The 24430-nt window shown below is 41.1% G+C and overlaps 1 protein-coding gene and 1 pseudogene across 1 annotated transcript in view; one reads left to right on the forward strand and one right to left on the reverse strand.

The window, feature by feature from the left end:
* Positions 1-10983, reverse strand: part of ATP1B3 (ATPase Na+/K+ transporting subunit beta 3) — a 47045-nt gene extending 36062 nt beyond the window's left edge. The window contains exon 1 of the mRNA XM_045503440.1: positions 10572-10983. Coding sequence (XP_045359396.1) covers positions 10572-10680 — 109 coding nt within the window. The 5' untranslated portion in view covers positions 10681-10983. The remainder of the gene's footprint in view (positions 1-10571) is intronic.
* Positions 10984-16184: 5201 nt separating this feature from the next.
* LOC123611475 lies at positions 16185-18150 on the forward strand (annotated as a pseudogene).
* The last annotated feature ends 6280 nt before the right edge of the window (positions 18151-24430 follow it).

The raw sequence follows: 24430 nt of genomic DNA on the forward strand, positions 1-24430 counted from the left end.
AGTAGATGTGTATTTACTTTTATAAAAAACTACCAGACCTTTATCCAAAGTGGATATACCATGTATTACATTTTAAAAATCATTGCTGTTAACAGTGGTTACCCAGGAAAGAAGCTGAAGAAGACAGTGGACTTACTGATTATTCACATCTGTATTGTAAAAATTCAACCAATAGGGTTACTTTCATTATATAAAAAGAACAAAGCCAAGAGTCTACATCTAATACTAGTCCAGACTTCTTGAGTTAGCCTACACTGACACTAACTTCTAAAGAGGTCAGCAAACCACAGGTGCTGCCTGTTTTTATAAATCAAATATTGAACCATAGCTAGGTCCATTAGTTTATACATTGTCTATAGCTACTTTCAAGCTACAATAGAGTTGAGTAGTTGCAACACACACCAGTGGGCTGGCAAAGGCTAAAGTACTACCTGGTCCCTTAAAGGAAAAGTTGGCCACCTCTTGTTCTAAAGCATTTACATTTTTTTTTTTTTTTTTTTTTTTGCATTTCAAAGTGACATTTGAAACTCTCTCATTCAACTTTTCTCCTACCGAAGAAATTAAAACCAAGAGATTTTAAATGAGTTATCTAAGCTTAGCTGAATGTGTGGAACCAAAAATGAGGTCTATATTCTGAGTCCTAGTTTGGTCATTTCAGAATACTGATATACTTCTAAGGTTCATGAAGTAAAAAAATATATATGCCCACAGGCTCACTTTTACTACAGTGCCCTATGTGGAAACTTCAAAATGAATTACTTTAGTGGGGCAGAATCATGGTAAGTTATGGGGAATTATGCCTTTATGTACAAGTATCTCCATGAATAAGACTTTCACAGTGTGTAGCCATACTAGCCCAACAATACTTTCAACTTTAGCCCAAGGAATAGGTGAATCTCAAGATGAAACTCATTAAATGACAATTTGTGCATCAAAAAAAAAAAAAAAAAAGGTAAGTGCTTACTATTACTATGTGCCAGATGCTACAGGGATGTGCAAATGAAATCCTGATGTGTGAGAACATCTAGTTAGTAAGAGCAATGTACATAAACAACTATAATCCAGGATACAAAGTTTTAGGTGTTACAGGAGATAAATGTGGTATTATTTTCATCTGGGCACATCAGAGAGAGCTTATGACAGCTGATACTCAAGCTAGATCTGTGAAGTAGGAAAGAATTTTCGATGCAGAGATGAAAGGGCATGGGGGAGGGAATGAGCAGAGCATTCCAGACCAAGGGCCCTCAGATCCACCCATTTGGGCTATGACATGTGGTATATGTAGAGTACGGTGGGAAATGACAGGTTATAAGGTTGGAAACTTAGTTCTAACCCAGTATGTAATAAGCCCGGAATGCCAGGCTGTCTGGAAATTATTTAAACTTTCTGAAAACAGTGGGGATCCAAATACAATTTTAGGGTATGGGAAGTAGCATGATCAAAGCTGTAGCCTTAAAAATAACCTGACAGCAGTGAAGTTGCAGTGGTTTAGGTCACAATGATTCCAACTGATTCCTTGGGTTTTTCTGGAGATGCATCAGAAGTTATGAGCTTCCCCAAAGTCAATAACACTATAGCTTTTTTTGTTTTAAGAAGCAGGTAGAAGCTGGAAAGCCAATGGTCTATTTGAACTTGGAACAACTTTGGAAAAGTTATGAAAGCTCTTCATCTGGTGCTTTTTTATTTTTTTTAATAGTTTTTTAAATGTTTATTTGAGAGAGAGAGAGAGAGAGAGAGAGAGAGGCAGGGGTAAAGAGAGAGAATCCCAACGCGGAGCTCAATCCCACCACAAGATCATAACCTAACTGAAATCACAAGAGCCAGATACTTAACCGACTGAGCTACCCAGGTGCCTTCATCAGGGAATTTATAAGAAAAGGCACTACCAGACCCTGATACAGTGGAGACAGGGTTGATGCAAGTATTAAGGACTATGAAATTTGAAACAGGTGGTTAGTATTGTGAAGCTATGAAAAACGAGCACCCCCTCTGAACGTGGGTTTTCATAAGATATGGGGATGGGAGAGGAATAGGGCAGAGTAAATTAATTCCTGAATTAACTGTAGTAGTGGCAATGAGGATGTGGGTCACAGATTTAAGAGACATTATAGAACTGGCATGACTTGGACAGGTTTAGAGCCCAAATGACAAAAAAGATAGTGACCTTCTTTTCAAAAATTGCAAATACAGGAGCAACTCAGAACTTCAGTAGAGGAAGGAAAAAAGAGCTCTGTTTGCAAGGTGACATATAAGGTAATTTAGTTACAGAGTTAGTCAAGATATCTAAGCCTCTCTCTCTCAAGGTTTATGGGATATGCAGGATGCAACTGAATCTGAGAGAGATGTTAATCAGTAAGTAAAATGTGTGAGTGATCTTTGCAGTTGTTTTAGGAGACTGCCAGGGAAGAAGATGAAGAAAAAACAAGGCCAAAGACAGCACGTGAGAAATACACGTTTAGGAAACAAGGTAGAACAGACTGGAGCGAATCAGGAAAATGATTATGAGAGATACTGGGGCAGGGGGGTGGTAAGGGCAAAGGGCAACTATTTATGGGCCAGAATCTACCAACAGAAATGTACCTTATGCTGGGGCACCTGGGTGGCTCAGTCCATTAAGCGTCAAACTCTTGCACAGGTCATGATCTCGCGGTTTTGTGGGTTCGAGCCCAACATCAAGCTCAGCACTGGCAGCCCAGAGCCTGCTTGGGATTCTCTCTCCCTCTGCCCTTCCCCCACTAGCTCTCTGTCTCTCTGAAAATAAATTAACTTAAAAAAAAATTTTTTTTAAATAAAGTACCTTTGGATGAGGGTGAGTCATACCTTACTATGGCATCAGCAAAATACTAAGAAGTCACAAATAAGAGCCAGTCCACAATCAGTAACAAAGTTTAAACAGATACGTGGGAGGCTGCTAAGTTAAAGGATTATTTTCAGAAATATTATTTGTAAAGCACCCTGCAGGATGCAGGACATTACTGTTAAATAAACGCCCATTAAATCTGAGAAAAGTCGGGGCGCCTGGGTGGCGCAGTCGGTTAAGCGTCCGACTTCAGCCAGGTCACGATCTCGCGGTCCGTGAGTTCGAGCCCCGCGTCAGGCTCTGGGCTGATGGCTCAGAGCCTGGAGCCTGTTTCCGATTCTGTGTCTCCCTCTCTCTCTGCCCCTCCCCCGTTCATGCTCTGTCTCTCTCTGTCCCAAAAATAAATAAACGTTGAAAAAAAAAAAAAAATTAAAAAAAAAAAAAAATCTGAGAAAAGTTAACACACACACACACACAGGTCCTTTATGCAGGTCTCATAAGAGCAGTATAAAAAGCTAAATAGAGCAATAAAGCAGGAAGCAGGAGGCCTGGATAATCACCTTGTTTCTGTTATCCTAATCAGATGCACCACTCAGGCAGTCACAAACTCAGCTGAATCTTCAACAAGACAGTTAAGTGGATGCTTCCTCTGAACTTCTATGAAAACTCACAATGCTATTAAAAAGGTGGGGGTGGTAGGGGCACCTGGCTGGCTCAGTCAGTTGGGCATTCAACTCTTTTTTTTTTTAATTAATTTATTTTTTAATTTTTTTTTTAAACGTTTATTTATTTTTGAGACAGAGAGAGACAGAGCATGAACAGGGGAGGGTCAGAGAGAGGGAGACACAGAATCCGAAACAGGCTCCAGGCTCTGAGCTGTCAGCACAGAGCCCGACGCGGGGCTCGAACTCACGGACCGTGAGATCATGACCTGAGCCGAAGTCGGCCGCTTAACCGACTGAGCCACCCAGGCACCCCATTCAACTCTTGATCTAAGCTCAGGTCTTGATCCCAGGGCCATGGGTTCGGGCCCCACACTGGGCATGAAGCCTATGTTAAAACACACAAACAAACAAAACGGTGGCGGGGGGGGTAGTGGGATGCCCAAACATGCGGGAACCTTTATACTATGATACACCAATACCAAAAGTTTTTAAAATGTTGTAAAAGACTAATTACATGGGAACACTTCATAATAGAGCTCACTCATTCAACTTATTTTTATTACCTTCCTACTAAGTGCTGGGCAAAAGGCTCAATGTTAGGGAATCAAAGACGAGTAAATAAGAATGTATAGTCTAGTAAACAGGCAACACTACTACATAAAGTCATAAATGCTATAATAGAAAAAAATATTGTGGGATACACAGGCACTTGATGCAGTCTTAAGGCAAACAGGCATTCAAAGATGTGTACCAGAGATCAGGCTATCAAAGCTGACATCTTAATACCCAAGCCAAGGTCAAAGAGAGAGATTCAGAAGCTGGGAAACAGGCCCAGAAGGGGTAGAGAATGGTAGAGAGAGAAATAAGTCAGCAAGATTATAGTGTGTGTGTCATATTAAGGAGCCCCTGAGGACAATGGAGATTTATTTACAAGAAGTGTACTGAACATTCCACAGTCCTATGAAACATCCAATTGAAGATTTCCAACAGGCAGTTGGTTATATTAATATAAAAAAACCATACAAACTAGAGATGTAGATTTGGAGGTCTCAACGTAGAATAACTGAAGACACCAGAATACATAAATTCTAAGAGGAAGTGTGAACATTTCCCACAGAGGTGATGGAGTGGGGCAAGGTTATCCCCAACACATAACCCCAAGGTTATGCCCCCAAGGTGGCAGAGGAGTAAAAACCATCCCCTCAAACATCAAAAATTAAGATAAAACTAGCTATCTAAGTGTATACTTAAATTTTTACTTATACGTAAAAAAAAATTATTTACAAAAAAGAAACAGACTATTAAAATGTTAATAGTGCTTATTCTAAGTGGTTAAAAATTACAGATTAATTTTACTTCAAAATTAATGCAATAAATGCATAATTAGAAAATAATAAACTTATCTTTCAACGTTAAATGTTTCTCTTTCCATTACACGATTGGTCCTTAAACACGACAAATCATGGAAATATTGTGACTAAAGACAGAAAGATTTTTAAACTTCTTTTAATATTATTAATTTAATTATACAGATATAAATTCAAAAGTCAATTTCAAAGAATCAAATTTTGGGGGTAGAGGAAGGTTGGTCTTTAACAATAGTAAAGCACATACTACTGTAATTACAACATCTACAACATAACACACAAACTTACCCCGTCCCCTCCCTTCCACTACCAGTCCAGGAAGTGCTGTCTCCTGCTGGGTGATGGCTCATTATGCCTCTGCTGCTGCCGCTGCCACACCCACCACTGACCTTCATTTATAGCCTGCACACAGGGTAAGGCAAGTCCTGTTACTTTCCCAACAGTGCACATTTTTGTAAAGTTTCTTTAGTATGTCACACTCCACAGGACAAAGAACAACATCTTACAAAACTATGTGATACTGGGAAAATAAACACACTTGCCTTCTCCCCTACAGTCAGACACCCAAGATGGGATGTAGTCTGATCTCCAAAGCAGAGCATTTACTGAGGCATGACCCAGAATGGGAGCAGGTGACTGAGAAAATGGCACTTCGTGGATCTATAATAAAAGAAAAGGTACATGAACAAAATGTAGATGTTAATAGTTTTGGTCCAGAATCCCGAGTATGCTTGGAAATCAGTAACTCAAGTTTTAAGTTAATACTAATATAGAGCATCTACTGACAGCCCTCAGATAATGAACTCCAAAGAAGCCCACAGCAGATGTCATTAAATGACATCAAGTCACAGCATAGTTTAAAAAAAAAAAAAAAAAGCCTCTGGCCTTGGAGGTAGGTTAAAGGCCAAGGATTCTATCGCTGAGTAAATTTTGACAAATCAGATCTACGAGTTCAACTTTCTCACCTATGAAATGAGGACATAGGGCTACATTAGTGGCTTTCAAGCTTTTTTGACTGTGAGCCACAATAAGAAATACATTTTACTCAAGGTATCTGTATATATAAAGTACAGAAAAGTTTCATGGAACATGTTTCCTTAGAATAAACTTATCAGGCAGAATAAACTGGTATTTTTACTATTCTATTTCACTATTCTTAAAATTTTTTTTTTTTTTACATTTATTCATTTTTGAGAGAGTCAGAGCACAAGCAGGGTAGGGGCAGAGAGAGAGGGAGACACTGAATCTGAAGCAGGCTTCAGGCCCCCAGCTATCAGCACAGAGACCGACACAGGGCTCGAACTCACAAACCACGAGATCATGACCTGAGCGGAAGTTGGATGCACAACCAACTGAGCCACCCAGGCGCCCTTCTATTTCATTATTCTTAAAAATGTTAATTGCAACACATGGTCTGTTACAGTTTAAATAATAGATGATTTCTAAGCTATCTTTCACTCTAATTGTATTTAATGCATTTAGTTTTAGTATTTGCAACATAAGCCACAAGATGCTATTTTTTGTCCTATTTTCATACATGGCAACTACTAATTCCTGATGTGTCATTACTGTTCAGCATAAGAAACCAGCTCTAGGTATACTTTGATCATTTACATAGTGCGCTTTATTTTAGAAGGTTGTTGTGAAAATCAACTGAAGTGATTTTATATCTGCAAGCATTTTGAAACTGCCAAACATACAAGAAGCAACTCAAAATCTTTCATATAGGAGCACGTGGCTGGCTCAGTCAGTACAGCATACACAACTCTTGATCTTGGGGTCACGGGTTTGAGCCCCACATTGGGTATAGAGATTACTTAAAAAAAATAAAATGTCAAAAAAAATCTTTTATATGGTCATTTAAAATAAGACAATGTGGGGCGCATGGGTAGCTCAGTCAGTTAAGCGTCCAACTCTTAGTTTTGGTTCAGGTCATGATCTCACAGTTTTGTGAGTTCGAGCCCCACATCGGGCTCTGTGCTGACAGTGCAGAGCCTGCTTGAGATTCTCTCTCCTGGTCTCTCTGCCCCTCCCCCACTCACGCTGTGTCTCTCTCACAAATGAATAAAATTTTTAAAAATATTATAAAGTAAGACAATATGGTATAACCTCCAGTATTTTCTCTATCCCAAGTATAAATGCTAAAATTGCTCTTTAAATGAGTGCTTTTAATATATCCCACGCATTGAAGAACCTCAAATTAGACGGGATAAATGTACTAAAGACTTCAATGTAAAAAATAAAATTAGGAGGGGCGCCTGGGTGGCGCAGTCGGTTAAGCGTCCGACTTCAGCCAGGTCACGATCTCGCGGTCCCTGAGTTCGAGCCCCGCGTCGGGCTCTGGGCTGATGGCTCGGAGCCTGGAGCCTGTTTCCGATTCTGTGTCTCCCTCTCTCTCTGCCCCTCCCCCGTTCATACTCTGTCTCTCTCTGTCCCAAAAATAAATAAATGTTGAAAAAAAAAAATTAAAAAAAAAAAATTAATAAAAATAAAAAAAAATAAAAAAAATAAAATTAGGAAATATGTTAAATGAATGTCTTTATAAAATCTTTGAGGTAGGGGCGCCTGGGTGGCTCAGTCGGTTGAGCGTCCAACTTCGGCTCAGGTCATGATCTCACAGCTCGTGAGTTCGAGCCCCGCTTCAGGCTCTGTGCTGACAGCTTGGAGCCTGGAGCCTGCTTCAGATTCTGTGCCTCCCTCTCTCTGCCCCAACCCACTCGCATTCTGTCTCTGTCTCTCTCACAAATAAATAAACAATAAAAAAAAAAAAATCTTTGAGGTAGAGAAGGCTTTTTTCTATAGGCCAGCAGACACTGCAACTTTACCAAAGTCAACCCGAAAAACAAACACATAACCATCTCCCCCCTACACCTACATTGAAATTCAAAAGCAACTAGAAAAAATTTGCAAATGAGTTTCTTTAGAAAAAAAAAAGAAAAAAAGTAACTTATTTCCAAAACGTAAAGGGTACGCATATTAAATACAACCTAGAAATTGCACTAGTAGAAACATATATCAAGAAATAAATTTGCAGAAATGTACATGCAAGGCTGGAGGGAATGGGCGGAGGAGAGACCAGTCCATACGATAAAGTACTGGTTAAAAAAAATCAGGAGTTACTCATATTTCCCTGGGTATCTCCCATGCATCCATAAGATATACATGTTAATCAACATGTTTGTTTTAAAAAATCATGGTAGTACATGGACCTATATAATAGAACATTAGTGAGCTATTAAAAATGATGATACAGATTTTTATTAACATGGGAAGGTGCCCACAATATATTCCAAACACTATAAACCAACACTTATTGTAGGATCTCTTTTTGTTAAAAACAAAAAAAAAAAATTGACATTATACCCATTTAAGTCTGCCCAGATATGTATCAAAAATATTAACAGTGGGTATCTCTGTGGTGATGAGATCAGGCAGCTAGCCCATACAGTGCCTTTCTAACAATTAGAACTAGAACAAGATACCCTTTTCTCTAGGCAGACTCCCCACGCTCAAGGGTACACAGCCTGGAGAGTGGAGTATGGACTTCAGCCTCTACACACCACATCTACATATATCCTTAGAGAGATGCCCTTATGTTGGGATAGGATTATGGATGGCAATTTATGCCATTTTGCACTGGTTTACTATTACTCCAATAAACGCGGAAATGTATTATTTGTTGATAAGAATAACACTTATTTTGGAGCGTCTGAGTGGCTCAATTGGTTGGGTGACTGACTTCGGCTCAGGTCATGATCTCACCGTTGGTGAGTTCGATCCCCGCGTCGGGCTCTGTGCTGACAGCTCAGAGCCTGGAGCTGCTTCAGATTCTGTGTCTCCCCCTCTCTCTTCCTCTCCCCTGCTCATGCTCTGTGTCTCTCTGTCTCTCAATAATAAATAAATGTTAAAAAAAATTAAAAAAAAAGAATAACCCTTATTTTCAATTTTGAATGTCTCCCTTAATCCTTCTAAAACTAATCCCAACTTTACCTGTAGTACTATAACTCTTATATAATGCCTTTACACTTTGACAGTTTGTGCCTATTATTTACTTAAATACATATACTCAATAAAATCTCAACTTCAACATCATATAAATACAAAGGTTAGGTAAGAAGTACTACCTGCATTAAGAAATGTCATTCTAACATAAAATGAAGGTACTTATTACTGGAAAGAAGGCACTGAGGGAAGTAGTCTACAAAAGTTAATCCCTCTCCACCACTCAAAACTTCATTCAGCAAAATGGTAGCACATTCTAGAAGCAATAATTGTTCACCACTTTTCCCCCATTTAACTCCGGATGCAAGATTTATTTCCTCTTCACATTAGTGGGTTCCCAAAAGACAGCTATCTAAATAAAAATCGTGAGTGTTAGTTAGGCAAGGCATCTGTAAAATAATAAAACTGCTGGACTAGGATTAAAGGACAACTGGGTTCTTTTCTTGGCTCTGTGGAATATGTAATTTTACACAAAGCAAAATCACAACCTCTTTAGATCTCATTTTTCTCATCTCTAAACTGGGGGTTGGGCTAAAAAAACCTCCAAGGCCCCTTTCAGCTTGTGATAGGACTTTAAGCCTCCTTTCCACTCTGGAGGAGCCAATTTCAGTCAAAAGCAACAGTTTATTTTTTGAGTCATAGCTAATTTACCCTCTCCCTGTTTCTCTTAAAAATGTCGTGCCCAAATAGTTCTCAACTCTAGAAATGTATTCTCACTCAGAAAAAAAAGGTCAAGACCTACTAACAAGGTGTTCTTTAAAAGGCAAAAACAAAATAAAACACTAGTCCTTATTCAATATAAATTATAAATTAATATAAATTTTCGGAGAGCAAAAACGCACCCTAAAGCAGCACTCCACTGGTGGATGGCTTAAATATGTCTTTTAAAACAAAGAACTCATACACAGAAAAACTGCTAACATACACAACCATCACATGTTTTGAAGGCACAAAAACTGTTCCCCCTGGGATTTACTTTCCCCAAAAGAAGCCTCTCTGCCAGGAAGAAAACGTCTCTAATTAAAAAGGAATTAGGCAGGAACCAACCCTTTTAATGGTCTTTTCACTGTCCGAATTCAAGTGCATTTTCGTGTACCAAGTACTTGTGTGATTAACTAACCGCGGCACAAAGATGCAACCCACACACTTAACACTCACTCACACTCTTCCGACCGGGGTGGCAGCGTGGACGAGTCACAAGATAGCGGCGAGAGTGGAAATTTCCTCTCCCCGGGCGTGGGGCAGGGTCTGGCTTCCCCGAACATCTCGGCGCCACCGGCCGCCTCAGCCAGGGCCTCCCCCGGACCGCGCGCTCCGTACAAAGAAGGCCCGGGCTCCCGGCTGCCGCACGCTCGGGACTCGGCTCCGGGCAGGGGTCCCCAGCCTCCGGCGCCGCTCGGGGCCGGAGGCCTGGGCAGCACGTGCGCCCCGCTCCCGGCTGGGAGGAAGGAACCGGCGCGGCCCGCCCGGAGCTGCCCGCGGGCCCGGCTGCCTCGGGAGCGAGCGGCGGCCCGCCCGCCACGCTAGAAATGAATGGGGCCACGCTGCCCCTCCTCCGCCACCGCCCGTACGACAGTCTGGCGGCCCGGGACGAACACCGCTGTGGGCGGCGGAGGCTGTGGCTGCTCTGGGGGCCCCCGCGCGGGGAGCCGCCTCCCGCCTTTCCTTTCCCACCCCACCCCGCCCGGCGTCCCCCGGACCGCTGCCTGTCCCAGCGCCCAACCGCCGCCCGCTCACCCCAGCTCTTGGCGGTGCGCCCCAGGAACTCTCCGGTGGTGGGGTTGTAGATGAAGAGCTTCCACTCGGCTAGGCTCTGGTTGAAGGACTTCTTCTCTTTCTTCGTCATGGTGCGTGTGCCTACGGCGAAGGGAGCGGCGGCCGCGCGGGGGGAGGCGGCGAGGAGCGCGGAGGCGCGTCCCGCTTCAAGCGGCACAGCCCGGCGACGGCGGCGGAAAGCGGGACGGCAAAGGACACCTCCGCGCTGCGGTACGCACTCGAACCTACTGCGCCGCGCTAGCCCGGCGGCCGCTCGGGCCGCGGGAGCCTGACGTCTCCGCCCGCCGCAACCAATCCGCGCGCCGCTCTGGCCGCGCCGCCGCTGCCGCCGCTGCCGCCGCCGCCGCCCGGAGCGGCCGGTTTCGGAGAGGACGCCCCGCCCCAGGCCCCGGCCCCGCCTCGCCCCGCCCCCCTCGCCCCGCGCCTCCCTGCCAGGCTTAGGGACGCTCGGGGCTCCCTCTGCCCTGGTCCGAGGAAGCAAAAACCACACATGGCAACTTTAAAAATCACGAGGGCTTCATAAGCACATTTACATTAACAAGCAAAAGGTGGGCGTCCGTGACCCGCAGGTTTCTCAGGAGGAGAACTCTGGGGAGATGCTGTGGGCAACCGGGGCCCGGCGGCCCCTCAGCGCCTTGCCTGCGGCAGCGTGGGGCCAAAACGCGGAAACGACTCCTGTCTGCTCGAGTCGTCTTCACCGAGGAGAGGACTTCACCACCCTCTCGCCGACCGGCTTCCCAAACCGCCTCGAGGCGTTCTCCTTTGGGCTCTCTGACGTGGGTAAACTCTGCTGTAGGATCCCGTGAGGCATCCAGTGTAGTACGACTGCCGCTCAGAGAATGCCCTTACTTGGCTCTTCGGAAGGATTTCGCCAGGAATCGCAGCTCGATGGAAATTTCACTCTAACTACGTCAGTACTAATGAAACGGAGTATGCTTTTCTCCAGATTCGGTTGAATTTATCAAGGAAATCAATATATATGCTTTCCTGAGGTTCCTATCAGCTCTAAAGACCTGCTTTTTTCTGAGACAGCATCTAAAAGGAAATCATTTCTTCGTTTAGTGGTGACGCCTAAGTTCCTGGCTTTTCCATCTTTTCCACTAGTGGATGCGCCCCTTGGTCCGGGCTGAGGGTGCAGTCGACATTTTTCTACACGAGATGGAGCTGAAGAGTACAGCGCCCTGCGACTGTTGGCGACGGGAGGAAAGGAAATAGGGAGTTTGAGCAGAAGGTGCGTGTTTTTAAGGAAAAACAAATGGAGCACTGCTTCTAGTGTACTGGCAAATAAATTATGAATGAGGAAATAAATGTGGCACATATAGTACCGTTTGGAATAATTGCATTATAATCTACCTGGAAGTTTAAACACAGCCTGCAAATGCTTTAAAGGAGTAAATGGATGAAGACATTCCGGCGTCTCTCATTGCCTCACGTTGCTTGTTGAAGCAGGGAATTATGGATTACATTTCCCGCAAGTGGAAAAGAGATAGAAGAATATATTACCACAAAGTAATTCCCAACCCGTGCGCTTAGGAAAGCTATATTTTATCTCCTTAAAAAATCTAACTACAAATTAGCCAAAATACCGGTAGGATAACAGGCTTTTTAGTCTAGCTAAGAGGTTAAGCTGTACGGTCTGCTTGGAATAAAATGTAAAACCCATCTGCTTCATTTATCTTGTGTGTCTCCGTGCTAGTCACAAGCACAGTTTGAAAAATAATTAACCTGGTGCACACAAAGAAAACATGGTGCACACAAAGAAAACGAGAACATTTGAAATAGTGTTTCAGAGCTATTGAGCGCTGTCAGGGATTTGTAGTTTGTATATTTTTTAGTGGTCCTCAATATGACTTTCCTATGTAGTGCTTTGTGGTTTTCCAAACAAAGATTTAAATGCAAATATAATTCAGTAAGTAGTTTTAAAACCCATGCCTAGTTTAGGAGAGTAACCGATCCAACAGATTTCAATTTGGGGGAAAAGTCGACATTCTGCTCCAAAATACGGGCACTGTTTGTTTCTCTGATATATGATGCTTGAGCGTTACCTGGAAGAGAAAATACTGAGAGTATTGGAGGAAGGAGACTACCAAGTATGAGCAGATGAAATATCAAATTTAATCACAGCTTTATTCCGTATAAGTTTGTTTTAAAAGTTGCCCTTTTAAAAGAGAAGCTATTTTGCCAGGAATTTCAGATAGACAATGGATAATGTTTTTAGTATAAGTATATTCCATACAATATTTGCGATATGTTTAGATATAATAAAAAATTATTATCTACCTGAAATTCAAATTTACCTGGATATCCTGTATTTTTATTTGCCAAATCTGGCTACCCTGCCTGTAGCATAGAGCATCCTATGAATCCCACAGGAATAATAATGATCACTTATACATATTTAAGTCCTAGGCCCTGTACTACTTGCTTAGTGTGGTGTATTTCTTAATCTTTACAAACACTCTAAGAGGGAGGTATTGTTTTCCTAATTTTGTAAATGAGGAAACTGAGGTTTAGAGAAATTAAGTAACTTGCCCATAGTCAAAAAGCTATCAAAAAACAGTATATTGATTCAAATCCCCATCTTCCCTCAACTACCCAGTACTGGTTCACCAGCGAATGATGGCAGAGCTCTGGGGAAACTTCATAAAGCTAAACGAGGCAGAATGAGAGAAAATGAGAGAAACGGTTGTGAGACACTTAGTTAAATATTTTCCCCCCTCAGCAGAACCCATTTTCTGCCTTCTATGGGCATAAACAAGATATTTTGGCTCTCAATTTGCTAAAACTCTTGGTTTATTCCTGAATTTTAGAATTATGTACACAGTAAAAAAGTATTTCAGTTCTTATAGCATCTTATTTATAATTTGGTATTATAACTCATGCTAATATGGTACTAAATCACTGAAAGACCATTATTTGTCCCTTAGAGAATAGATATTACGATTTTCTTAGAGGGGCACCTGGATGACTCAGTCGGTTAAGTGTCTGAGTTTTGATTTCAGCTCAGGGCATGGTCTCACAGTTCATGGTTTCGAGCCCCGCGTCTAGCTCTGTGCTGATGGCTGGAACCTGCTTTGGATTCTCTGCCTCCCTCTCTCTCTCTGCCCTTCCCTGCTTGCACTCACATGTGCTCTCTCTCTCTCTCTCTCTCTCTCTCTCTCTCTCTCTCAAAAATAAATAAATAAAACATTAAAAAAAAAGATTTCTTTAGAATTAGTCCTTCCTTACAAACAGCATCTCCAGTTGTGTTGGCATTTTATTATACCTGAGAAACACAGTCATGAACACACAATTCTCTTTATGGAAACATCGGTTTCAATTTTAATTTTTGATTAATCCTTTAACAAACAACATCTCTACATCCTTTGCAGATTAAAGGGCAACACCTACATTATTAATCATCTTAAATTAAATGAACCAGTGTTTTTTTAAAGCGTGAGCACAGTATATGGTGTAGAAAGTGCTCTGTTAAATGGGAGGGAGTTTTGTTATAATTTTTAATACTGTCATTCACTATATTAGGTGACTTATGAAAAAATGTATGATACGATATAACAGGATAGTTTACTAAATGAAAAATAAATTCAAATGACTAACTCAATGTGGAAGATCAATTAATAATTTGGTTATAAAAATATATAGGAGAAGGGGAAGGTACAGGTGAAACAAGAATGGCAGAATGTTTATATTTATTGAAGCTGGGTGATGAGTACTGGAGTTCATTATATTTTGTTTACTTTGTATATGATTGAAATTTTCCAAAATAGAACTTGTTTTTTTAACTGAGAAAAGTTTAGGCAATTTTCCTGATATACATTTTTCTGGTTCGCTTAATTGAAAAATAACCACAAGGAGGTATAATTTTAATATTTTCAAAGGAACTATTTAAAAAGAAGCTGACTTCAGAGGAAATAGATAACTACTTTATTTTTTTTGTATTCTCATTAGTGACCTAAGGAAAATTTGAGAAGCCTGTGTATCCATAAAACAAGTTTATGTATATGGAGCAATCAGAGACAAAAAAAAAAAAAAAGAAGAAAAGAAAAGAAAAAAGAATTGTTGGAAATTTAAAATATAATTAATTCCTTTTTAAAAATTCTTTAATATTTGTTTTTGAGAGACCGCGAGCAGGGGAGGAGCAGAGAGAGGGAGACACAGAATCCACAGCAGGCTCTAGGCTCTGAGCTGCCTTACACGGGGCTCAAACTCACAAGCCATAAGATCATGACCTGAGCTGAAGTCGGATGCTTAACCGACTGAGCTACCCAGACATCCCAAAGTCCTTTAATTAAAAAAAATCAACATAAGGGCTGAAAGAAAAGGTTGGTGGAATCTCCCAAAGTGTAAAGCAAAAATACAGAGGGGAAGAAATATTTTTAAAAGTCCGAAGACTATACAGGGTCAAATCCAGGAGGGTAATAGCCAACTAATAGTTTCAGAAGGAGACAAGAAAATGCAGGGGAAAAAATAACGAGAGCAATAATAGAAGACTATTTCTTAGACTTAAGATAGGAGTCTTCAGAGTAAAAGGGCTTACTGAGTGCCAAGCAAAATAAATGAAAATAAACCCATACTTCACTATAAACTTGTGAGTTGATAGTACATTAAATACCAAGAGAAGATTCTAAAAGCTTCCAGAGAACAAGCAACAGGTCAATTATAACGGAATAAAGACAATCGGTACTCATAGTTTTCTCATCAAAAACACTCGGTGCCAGAAGACAGTGGAGCATGGCTTTCAGAGTTCTGAGGATCTGAATATCATAACCAGCTAAGGTATCATTCAGCTGTAAGGATAAAATGAAGACATGAAGAACTCAGAAAGCTCACCTTTCAAAAATTCTTTTTGAAAAAAATCAATTAAGGATCAATCAGTACAAAGAGAAAGGAATTCACAAGTAAGAAAAACTTGAGACCCAAGAAACACTAATCTCTAACCCAATGAAAGGAAGGCCTAGAAGGATAGCTGTACAGCAGGCTAACAGAGCAACTGATACTGAACTGGAGAAGAATGTCTGTCCTCAGGCAGAAAGTGGATTCCATGCTACAAAGACTGGGATTAAGATCCTAGACAAATTTAGTCATATGGTGAAGGCACGTGCTTCTTTTAAGAGGAAAAATGGAAAGCAATTAAAACTAGCAGAAATATGAACAAATATAAAGCAAACTAAAATGTGCTATTATTTGGTCCTTCTCATGGAGTATTTGAAAATCTAATTATATAATCCTGATGTTTGAAGAATCCCTCCTAGTGTCACGGGCTAGTGATATAGATTTGCCTTTTCTATTCGAACTAATGCCTTTTGTTCCACAGTGAATGCTATTTACATAAGCAAAATAGTATAATTACAGTTTATTGACTTTCAATAATTAGTGTCAATTGAATGGCCATTCACAGAACAAGATGTAAATGTTATAAATTCTAAAAATATGAAAGTAATGGTGGGGTTGACAGAAGTCAAGAGTTCTATGGAGGGGGCAGTGCCTGGGTGGTTCAGTCAGTTAAATGTCCAACTCTTGGTTTCCGTTCAGGTCATGATCTTACAGTTCTGTGCTGACATCACAGAGCCTGCCTTGGATTCTCTCTCTCTCTCTCTCTCTCTCTCTGCCCCTCCTCCATGCTCGCTCGCTCTCTCTCTCTCAAAATAAATAAACTTTAGAAAAATTGTAAAAAGAGATTTCTATGGAGAGAGAGTTGAAGGAAGAAAGTTGAAGGGAAATGTAGATGTGTTCTTTCTCTTACATAATAAATAATAAGGTAAGAGATGTTAAGAGTTGCTTTCTGCCCGTGGATGCTAACAAGTATTATTAAAGTCTCCCCTGCCACTACCAACATGTCTAAGTCAGAATCTCTCAAAGAGCCTGAACAGCTGTGGTAGATCTTCATGGGAGGTTTGAGCTTTGAAACAACCAATGAGAGTCTGAGGAGCCATTTTGAGCAATGGGCAACACTCACAGACTGCGTGGTAATGAGAGATCCAAACACCAAGCACTCCAGAGGCTTTGGGTTTGTCACGTATGCCACTGTGGAAGAGGTGGATGCAGCCATGAGTGCAAGGCCACACAAGGTGGATGGAAGAGTTGTGGTACCAAAGAGGACTGTCTCAAGAGGAGATTCTCAAAGACCTGGTGCCCACTTAGCTGTGAAAAAGGTTTTTGTTGGTGGCATTAGACACTAAAGAACATCATCTAAGAGATTATTTTGAACATTATGGGAAAATGGAAGTAATTGAAATCATGGCTGACTGAGGCAGTGGCAGGAAGAGGGGCTTTACTTTTGTGACATTTGATGACCATGACTCTGTGGACAAGATTGTCATTCAAAAATACCATACTGGGGGCTCTTGGGTGGCTCAGTCAGTTGAGCGTTTGACTCTGATTTTGGCTCAGGTCATGATCTCATTGTTTGTGAGAGCCTTCTTGGGATTCTCTCTCTCTCTCTCTCTCTCTCTCTCTCTCTCTCTGCCCCTTCCCTGCATGTACTCTCTCTCAAAATAATAAACAAATTTAAAAAAATACCATGCTGTGAATGACCACAACTGGGAAGTAAGGAAAGCCCTATCTAAGCAAGAGACGGCTACTGCTTCATCCAGCTAAAGATGTCGAAGTGATTCTGGAAACTTTGGTGGTGGTCATGGAAGTGGTTTTAGTGGGAACTACAACTTTGATCGTGGAGGAAACTTCACTGATGAGGTGGCTTTGGTGGAAGTCAAGGTGGTGGTGGATATAGTGGCGATGGGGACAGCTATAACAGATTTGGTAATGGTTGAAGCAATTTTGGAGATGACAGAAGCTATAATGACTTTGGCAATTACAACAATCAATCTTCACATTTTGGACCTATGAAAGGAGAAAATTTTGGAGGCAGAAGCTCTGGCCCCTGTGGTGGTGGAGGCCAATATTTTGCCAAACCATGAAACCAAGGTGGCTATGGCGGTTCCAGCAGCAGCAGCAGCAGCTATGGCAGTGGCAGAAGGTTTTAATTACTGCCAGGAAACATTTCTACTTAATTTAGCAGGAGAGAAAAGCCAGAAAAGTGACAAGGAAAGCTACAGGCTACAACAGCCAAGTGGTGGCAGGGCCTTGCTGCAACAAAGAAGACATGTTTTAGGCACTACTCATGTGTATGGGCAAAAAACTCAACGACTGTATTTGTAACTAATTGTATAACAGGTTATTTTAGTTTCTATTCTATGGAAAGTGTAAAGCTTTCCAACAAACCTTTAATGTCGCTTTTCCAACAAAGTTTTAATGTAGATTTTCTTTCTTTCCTCCCTTTCTTTCTTTCTTTCTTTCTTTCTTCCTTTCTCTTTTGGAACACTTGCTGTTGATTGCTAAATGTAATAGTCTGGTCATGACACTGAATAAATGTGTCTTTTTAAAAAAGAGAGATTGAGAGAGAGAGAGATGTTAAGAGTTTAAAGATGGTAGAGCTGGAAGTGAAAATATAAATATATTCTTTAAAGTTGTAAATATATAACCAATAGAAAAAATAAATACTAAATTAAAAAAAATTTTTTTTAGTGTTTATTTTTTTTGAGAGACAGGCAGAGCATGAGCGGGGGAGGGACAGAGAGAGAGGGAGACACAGAATCCAAAGCAGGCTCCAGGCTCCGAGCTGTCAGCACAGAGCCAGCACTGGGCTCAGACTCATGAACCGTGAGATCCTGACCTGAGCTGAAGTTGGACGCTTAACCGACTGAGCCACCCAGGTGCCCCAATAGTAAATTTTTCAAAAATTAGAAGTAAAAAAGTAAATGCTGTGTATTTTTAATACTAAAATAATGCTGCAACTAACAAAATATGAGATGGAGGATGAAGTAGGATATAATACATAAATAGTTCATTTATCATCTTCCTCTCCAGGGAGTTAACAGTGTTTAAAACTGACCAAAAAGAATAGGTATATAAGCATGTAATTTAGAGCTAAGGAGACAGTGGCTCTCTTAACCATTTGGGCTGCTGTAACAAGATACCATAGACTGGGTGGTTTATAAACAACAGAAATTTATTTCTCATAGTTCTGGATGTTGGAAGTCCAAGATCAGAGCGCCAGCATTGAGTGAAAGTTCTCTTCCGGGTTGTAAACTTCTAGTTGTATCCTCACATGGTCAAACAGGGAGGGAGCTGGGGCCTCTTTTATGAGGGCACTAACCCCATTCATGTGGGCTCCTCATGATCTCACCACCTCCCAAATGCCCCCACCTCCTAACACCATCACCTTAGGGGTTAGGATTGGAACATATGGATTTTGGGAGGCATAAACATTCAGACCATAGCAGTGACCATATAAAATAAAGCTAGACAGGATTTAAAGTCATTTCCTAGGGAGTTCAATGAATATCATGTTTTTCTAGTGGGATGGAGGACAAGATACGTGTACTTTTCATTTTTAATCCTTTTGTACTATTTAATTGTTTTTAAACCAATATATGTGTTGTACTGCTTCGATAGTTGAAATTAAGTGGTTGGGTAAAAGCACTTTAGTATAAAAGTTTGCAGGTAGGGATTGTGAGTCCCCTTAAAAACTCTGAGACTCACAATCCCTACCTGCAAACTTTCTTTTCCCTCTTTAAAGGAAGATACAAGTTCTTCAGTGACAGGGTAAGAACTAACATTTTAAAAAGTGTGGAAATGAAGCCAAAACCAAAATTATAGGCTGTTATACACCATTTAGTTTCTGTATTGATTTTCCTACTTAATTTAACTAACAAAAAATTTTTTTAACCCACAGGACTCTGTCAAAAACACAAAACTTTCAATCATAGGTAGAAAGCGCCAGGAAAGAAAAGAAAAGAAAAAAAGAAAAGAAAAGAGCTAAGCCATCAGGCTCCCGTGAGTGTTGGTTGTCTCACATGTCTGTTGCAAAGCAGCATGCTAATTTAACACAAATTTGAAACTAAAAGAGTGTCATGTGAAGTCATCTAATGAATAGTCAGGCTCCTTGCACATGTGTTATGTTGAATTAATACACGCACTGCAACTTTTCAATTTACTTCTTTCATGAAGAGTGCTAACTAAAGAGGGGCGAGAAACAATTTCCTTGTATAAAGGCAAAACAGATTTACGAATAATGTCTCCGGGCGCCTGAATGGCTAAGTTGATTAAGCGCCGACCCTTGATTTCAGCTCAGGTCATGATCTCACAGTTTCTGAGATTGAGGCCGGCGTTGGGCTCATCACTGAAAGAATGGAGCCTGCTTGAGATTCTCTCCCTCTCTCTGGCCTCACCCCCCACCCCAACACCGACCCTGCCCTGCTCATGCATGCATACTCTCTCTCTCTCTCAAAAATAAATTATAAGAATAATGTCTCATATTTAATAATTGTTTTATAGCATAACTTGATAGCATCTAAATCTCACAAGTTAGCTCTAGGGCTTTTGTTGTTATTGTTTATAAAACTCAAATAAATGCTCCTGCCAAATTTGAGGTACTTGATTCCTTAAGAGTCCTTCATGAAGAATCCTTCATTCTGTATGTGACAGTTTATTTCTGATTGTTACCATGAAATACTAAAAGCTACAGAGGATGTGTAGTTTCAGATTCTAGTTCTTGACATTACAGTAGGATAAGCATATTGCTCATAGACTCCTATGTCTCTAAGGGAGAGACCCTTGAGATCAGCTGGTCTAAGCCCCACTATTCGTAGATGAAGAAACTGATGCTCAGAGACTGAGAAATTTAGTCTCCACAGAAAGTTAATGAGATAGGGGCACCTGGGTGGCTCAGTCGTTTGAGCATCTGACTGTTGGTTTCAGCTTAGGTCATGATCTCACGGTTCATGGGTTTGAGCCCCGCATCTGGCTCTGCACTGTCAGTGCTTGGGATTATCTTTTTCTCCCTCACTCTCTACCCCTCCCCTGCTTGCGCAATCTCTGTCTCTCTCAAAATAAATCCATAAAACTTAAAAAAGAATTAATGAGATATATAAAGTGACCAAAGAGTGTTCAGCTCCTGGTGAGAATTTGTTATACTGTTGTTTCCTTAACTCAAACACTCACCATCAAAAATATCAGTGTTTAAAAGCCAAGAAACTAGTTTAAAAGGGGCTTTTGAAAATCTGGAAAACTATGATTCTCCAGAAATTCTATAAATAAAAAAATGTTGCCCCTTAGAGGTCAGGAATAATGATGGTAAACAAAATTCTTTCCATATCCTGAAGTCTAGGGCATCTTTCTATGAATAAGGAAATGTGGTCTGAAAGAATAGAAGGTTCTATCTATCCATATTCCATCTTTATTTGAACAAAGATATCTCACAAATCATGATCAAGACTCATTTCCCTCTTTTCAAATAAGCTGTGGGCTTCTGGTGCATTTGCCAGACAACTCCTAGGGCAAAGTGGGACCAATTCAAAACTTGGATCCAATTTTCTAGTTTCAGGCAGGATTGTGTTATCTGATAGTATTAATACATAGCTGGCTTATTATTTACAATCTCTTTTCCTTTCAGTGTGATGTTTTGTTTTTAGTGGAAAAATAATTGTGTCAGAGAAGTGACTATGTTCTTTTAAGCAGGAACTATCTGTCACAATCCGACTAAGAGGAACATGAGGGAAAATTTAAATGTCACTTTAGGCAATATCTCAACATTATTTCCTAAGAGACTTGATAATGTCTCCAGGGGCGTGGGAATCCAATTTCCTTGATCCTAATTATTGTTTTGCAACTACTCACTCTATGACCATAACTTAATTACTTTTACACAAATTCATTATTTCTAATTCATTGTGTACAAGTATATAACTCTGCCTTACTGGCAATATTAGGAGGAAAGTGGTCTTTGGGTTAAGTGATGGTTTGGGAGTTAGGAAATCCCCATAAATGCATATTGTGTTTCAACTTCCTGCAAAGCACGTAAGTTTATGTTGGGTAATGATCTTTCCATATCAAGAAACAGAAAGCAAACTCAGATGGATTTAAATAGTAAGGAGAATTTACAGGTGAACATAGCTTAAAATCCAGAGGTTTTCCCGGCTTCAGGAAAGGTTTGACTCAGGGCCCAAATGGATTAAATAAATCCTGGATTCTTGCTTTCATTATTGAGGGTCAGTTTCCAGAAGCTTCTGGACCTACATACTTGCAGGTTCATATCCAGCAGAAAAGAGACTTAGCAATCTAAATAAAAACTCCCAAATGTAGTCTCATTGGCTCCTCACTTCCCTGACTTATGATTATATTTGTCCTAAACCAACTGTGAAGGCCAGGGAGATGGGACATGCTGATAGGATTAGCCCAGAAGGGTCCACCTGGGGTGGGGTCAATCCCTCTCAAACACATGATTAAGAAATTTCCAAATAGTGGGAGCCTGGGTGGCTCAGTCTGCTGAATGTCCGACTTGGTTTTGGCTCAGGTCATGATCTCGTGGTTCTTGGGATCGAGCTCTATGTCAGGCTCTGTGTGATGACAAAGGGAGCCTGCTTGGGATTCTTTCTCTCTCCTGCTCTCTCTGCCCCTCTCTCACTCATGCTGCATGCACTCTGTCAAAGTTAAAAAAATTTTTTTAATCAAAAAAAGAAATTTCCAAATAGTGTTAGGGAGAAGGAAAGGGAGATAAATCCCACAATCCTCTTTTTTCTTTTTTTTTAAGTAGGCTCCACGCCCCGTGTGGAGCTCAATGTTGGGTGTGAACTCATGCTCCTGAGATCAAGACCTGCGCTGAGATCAAGAGTCCAACACTTAACCGACTGAGCCACTTAGGCACCCCAATCCTACAGCCCTCTATTTAAATGCCTTCAGACACTAGCATCTCAACCTAGAGTCATTTGTGCACTCATTGATTCATTCAACTAACATTTTTTCAGGGCTCACTATATGTGAGGTCTTTTTTTTTTTTAAAGTTTATTTATTTTTGACAGAGCGAGGAGGGGAAAGGCAGAGAGAGAGGGAGACAGAAGATCTGAAGTGGGCTCTGTGCTGACAGCATAGAGCCCAACATGGGGCTTGAACTCATGAATGGCAAAATCCTGACCTGAGCTGAAGTTGGATGCTTAACCGACTGAGCCACCCAGGCACCCCTATATGTGAGGTCTTGACTCCATTTTTTTCACTCCATTTCCAGGTTCCCCTTTAAAAGCAAGAGGAAAGTCTAGGAATTGAACCTCAGATTGGGGGAAGAATTATGAGAGAGATTAGGAAAACTGGTTCCCCAAAACGTCCATATTTTAGGATGCATTCCTTACATTTTCAGGTTTCTGGGAAAGGAAGAGAAAACAGCATCCCACTATCCACACACCCTACCCAGGCATATCTTCCAGCTGTATCATTTACAATTTGGAGGTTGACTCCTTAAAGCCCATTCACAGGCCCAGGGTTAAGAACCCTTAGGCTAATATTATCATGAAGATATATAGGTGATCCAGTTTTAGATATAAGATTTACAATGATATTATGTTTTGACAGTGACATTTGAAACAGAGTCTTGCTTTTCTGAGTGGCCAAAGAAAGACAAGCACATTCTACTTCTTGGGCGAGATCAACTTTTACCTAAGGTGAACTTACTTAAGGTTTACCTAAGTTGAGGGGAGAGGTAGTTACAGTATATAGTGGTTGGACTTGGGTTTCCAAATGCCACCCAAGTCCTGGGTGGAGTTAGATCTGAAAACTTACTCTCTTGAGCACATGGGTTATACAAAATAGGAAGGGACAAGGCATGTTCAAATATTTCAACGTTCCCACTGACTGAGCAGGAAGCAACAAGAGAGAACAGATGATTAAGGCCCCTCTCCAGGGTCACTTTGAGAAAGAAGCCTTTGGGAAAACACATGCAGAAAATGAGAGACAAATACAACTGAAATGTTTTTAACCATTCTTTGTGCCCTGTTTACAAAACATTCTGAAATAACCAAATGAAGTTGTTACACATCTCGGGCATCATGAAAAGGGGTGGGGGGCTCTGGTGATTGTACCATATATTAAGCACAGCTGCTGCTTTTTAAAAATTGATCTCACTAGATCTATGCGCCTTGAGGATTCTTTCTATTTCCTTTTCTGGGGGGAGTAAATGTTTTGGTGTTCAACGGGGATGCTCTGGTCTTCCTAGTGTAAACTTGTTCAGTGCCCTTGCTTGGGAGCAGGCACACCTGACGTACACTTGGAAGGTGAGAGAGGAAGCGCAAAAGAGAAGAAAATGGAAAAGTAGAGAAAGACAACAGCAGGCCTTTGACCCAACTTGCAAAATAGTAGGAAAAAAGATGTAACTTGATTTTTACCAAGATTTGACTCCGTATCTTCAGCAAATATTTTAGTGGAAATCCTTTAGGTATTGTTGAGGGGGGAAAATGGTAGCGCAAGAGAAAAGTGGGATCTTTAAGATAAACGCACATTGGCCAGGAGGAAACTCAAATCCAAGCTTTAGTCTCCATCCTGCTTCCGTGCTCTTCTTCTGTAGGACATTCCCAAGAGCATGGCTTCTGAGCTGTCATTTGTACTTGCTACCTGTGGCCTTTAGGGATGGATTCTCTCAAACAGGCTAATACCAGCAGACACTAAACTCCCTTTTGGGTCCTGCAGATTTGCAAATAGAGCTGATCCTCAAACAGTTATTTGGAAGTTGGGGCGAGGTGTTTACTCGTGAGCTTCGTAAGAAGGGCTTAATTTCGGTGATGTCTTTCAAGCACTTTGGACTTCCGGGATGGGAGCCAGCCTTCTAAAATGAATGTGTTTGGGGGCACCTGGGTGGCTCAGTGGGTTAAGCATCTGACTTCGGCTCAGGTCATGATCCTCGCGGTTCGTGAGTTCGAGCCCCATATCTGACTCTGTGCTGACAGCTAGAAGCCTAGAGCCTGCTTCAGATTCTGTGTCTCTCTCTCTCTTTCTCT

This window comes from Leopardus geoffroyi, chromosome C2 (genome assembly GCF_018350155.1).
Source record: "Leopardus geoffroyi isolate Oge1 chromosome C2, O.geoffroyi_Oge1_pat1.0, whole genome shotgun sequence".
Classification (NCBI taxonomy): Eukaryota; Metazoa; Chordata; class Mammalia; order Carnivora; family Felidae; genus Leopardus; species Leopardus geoffroyi.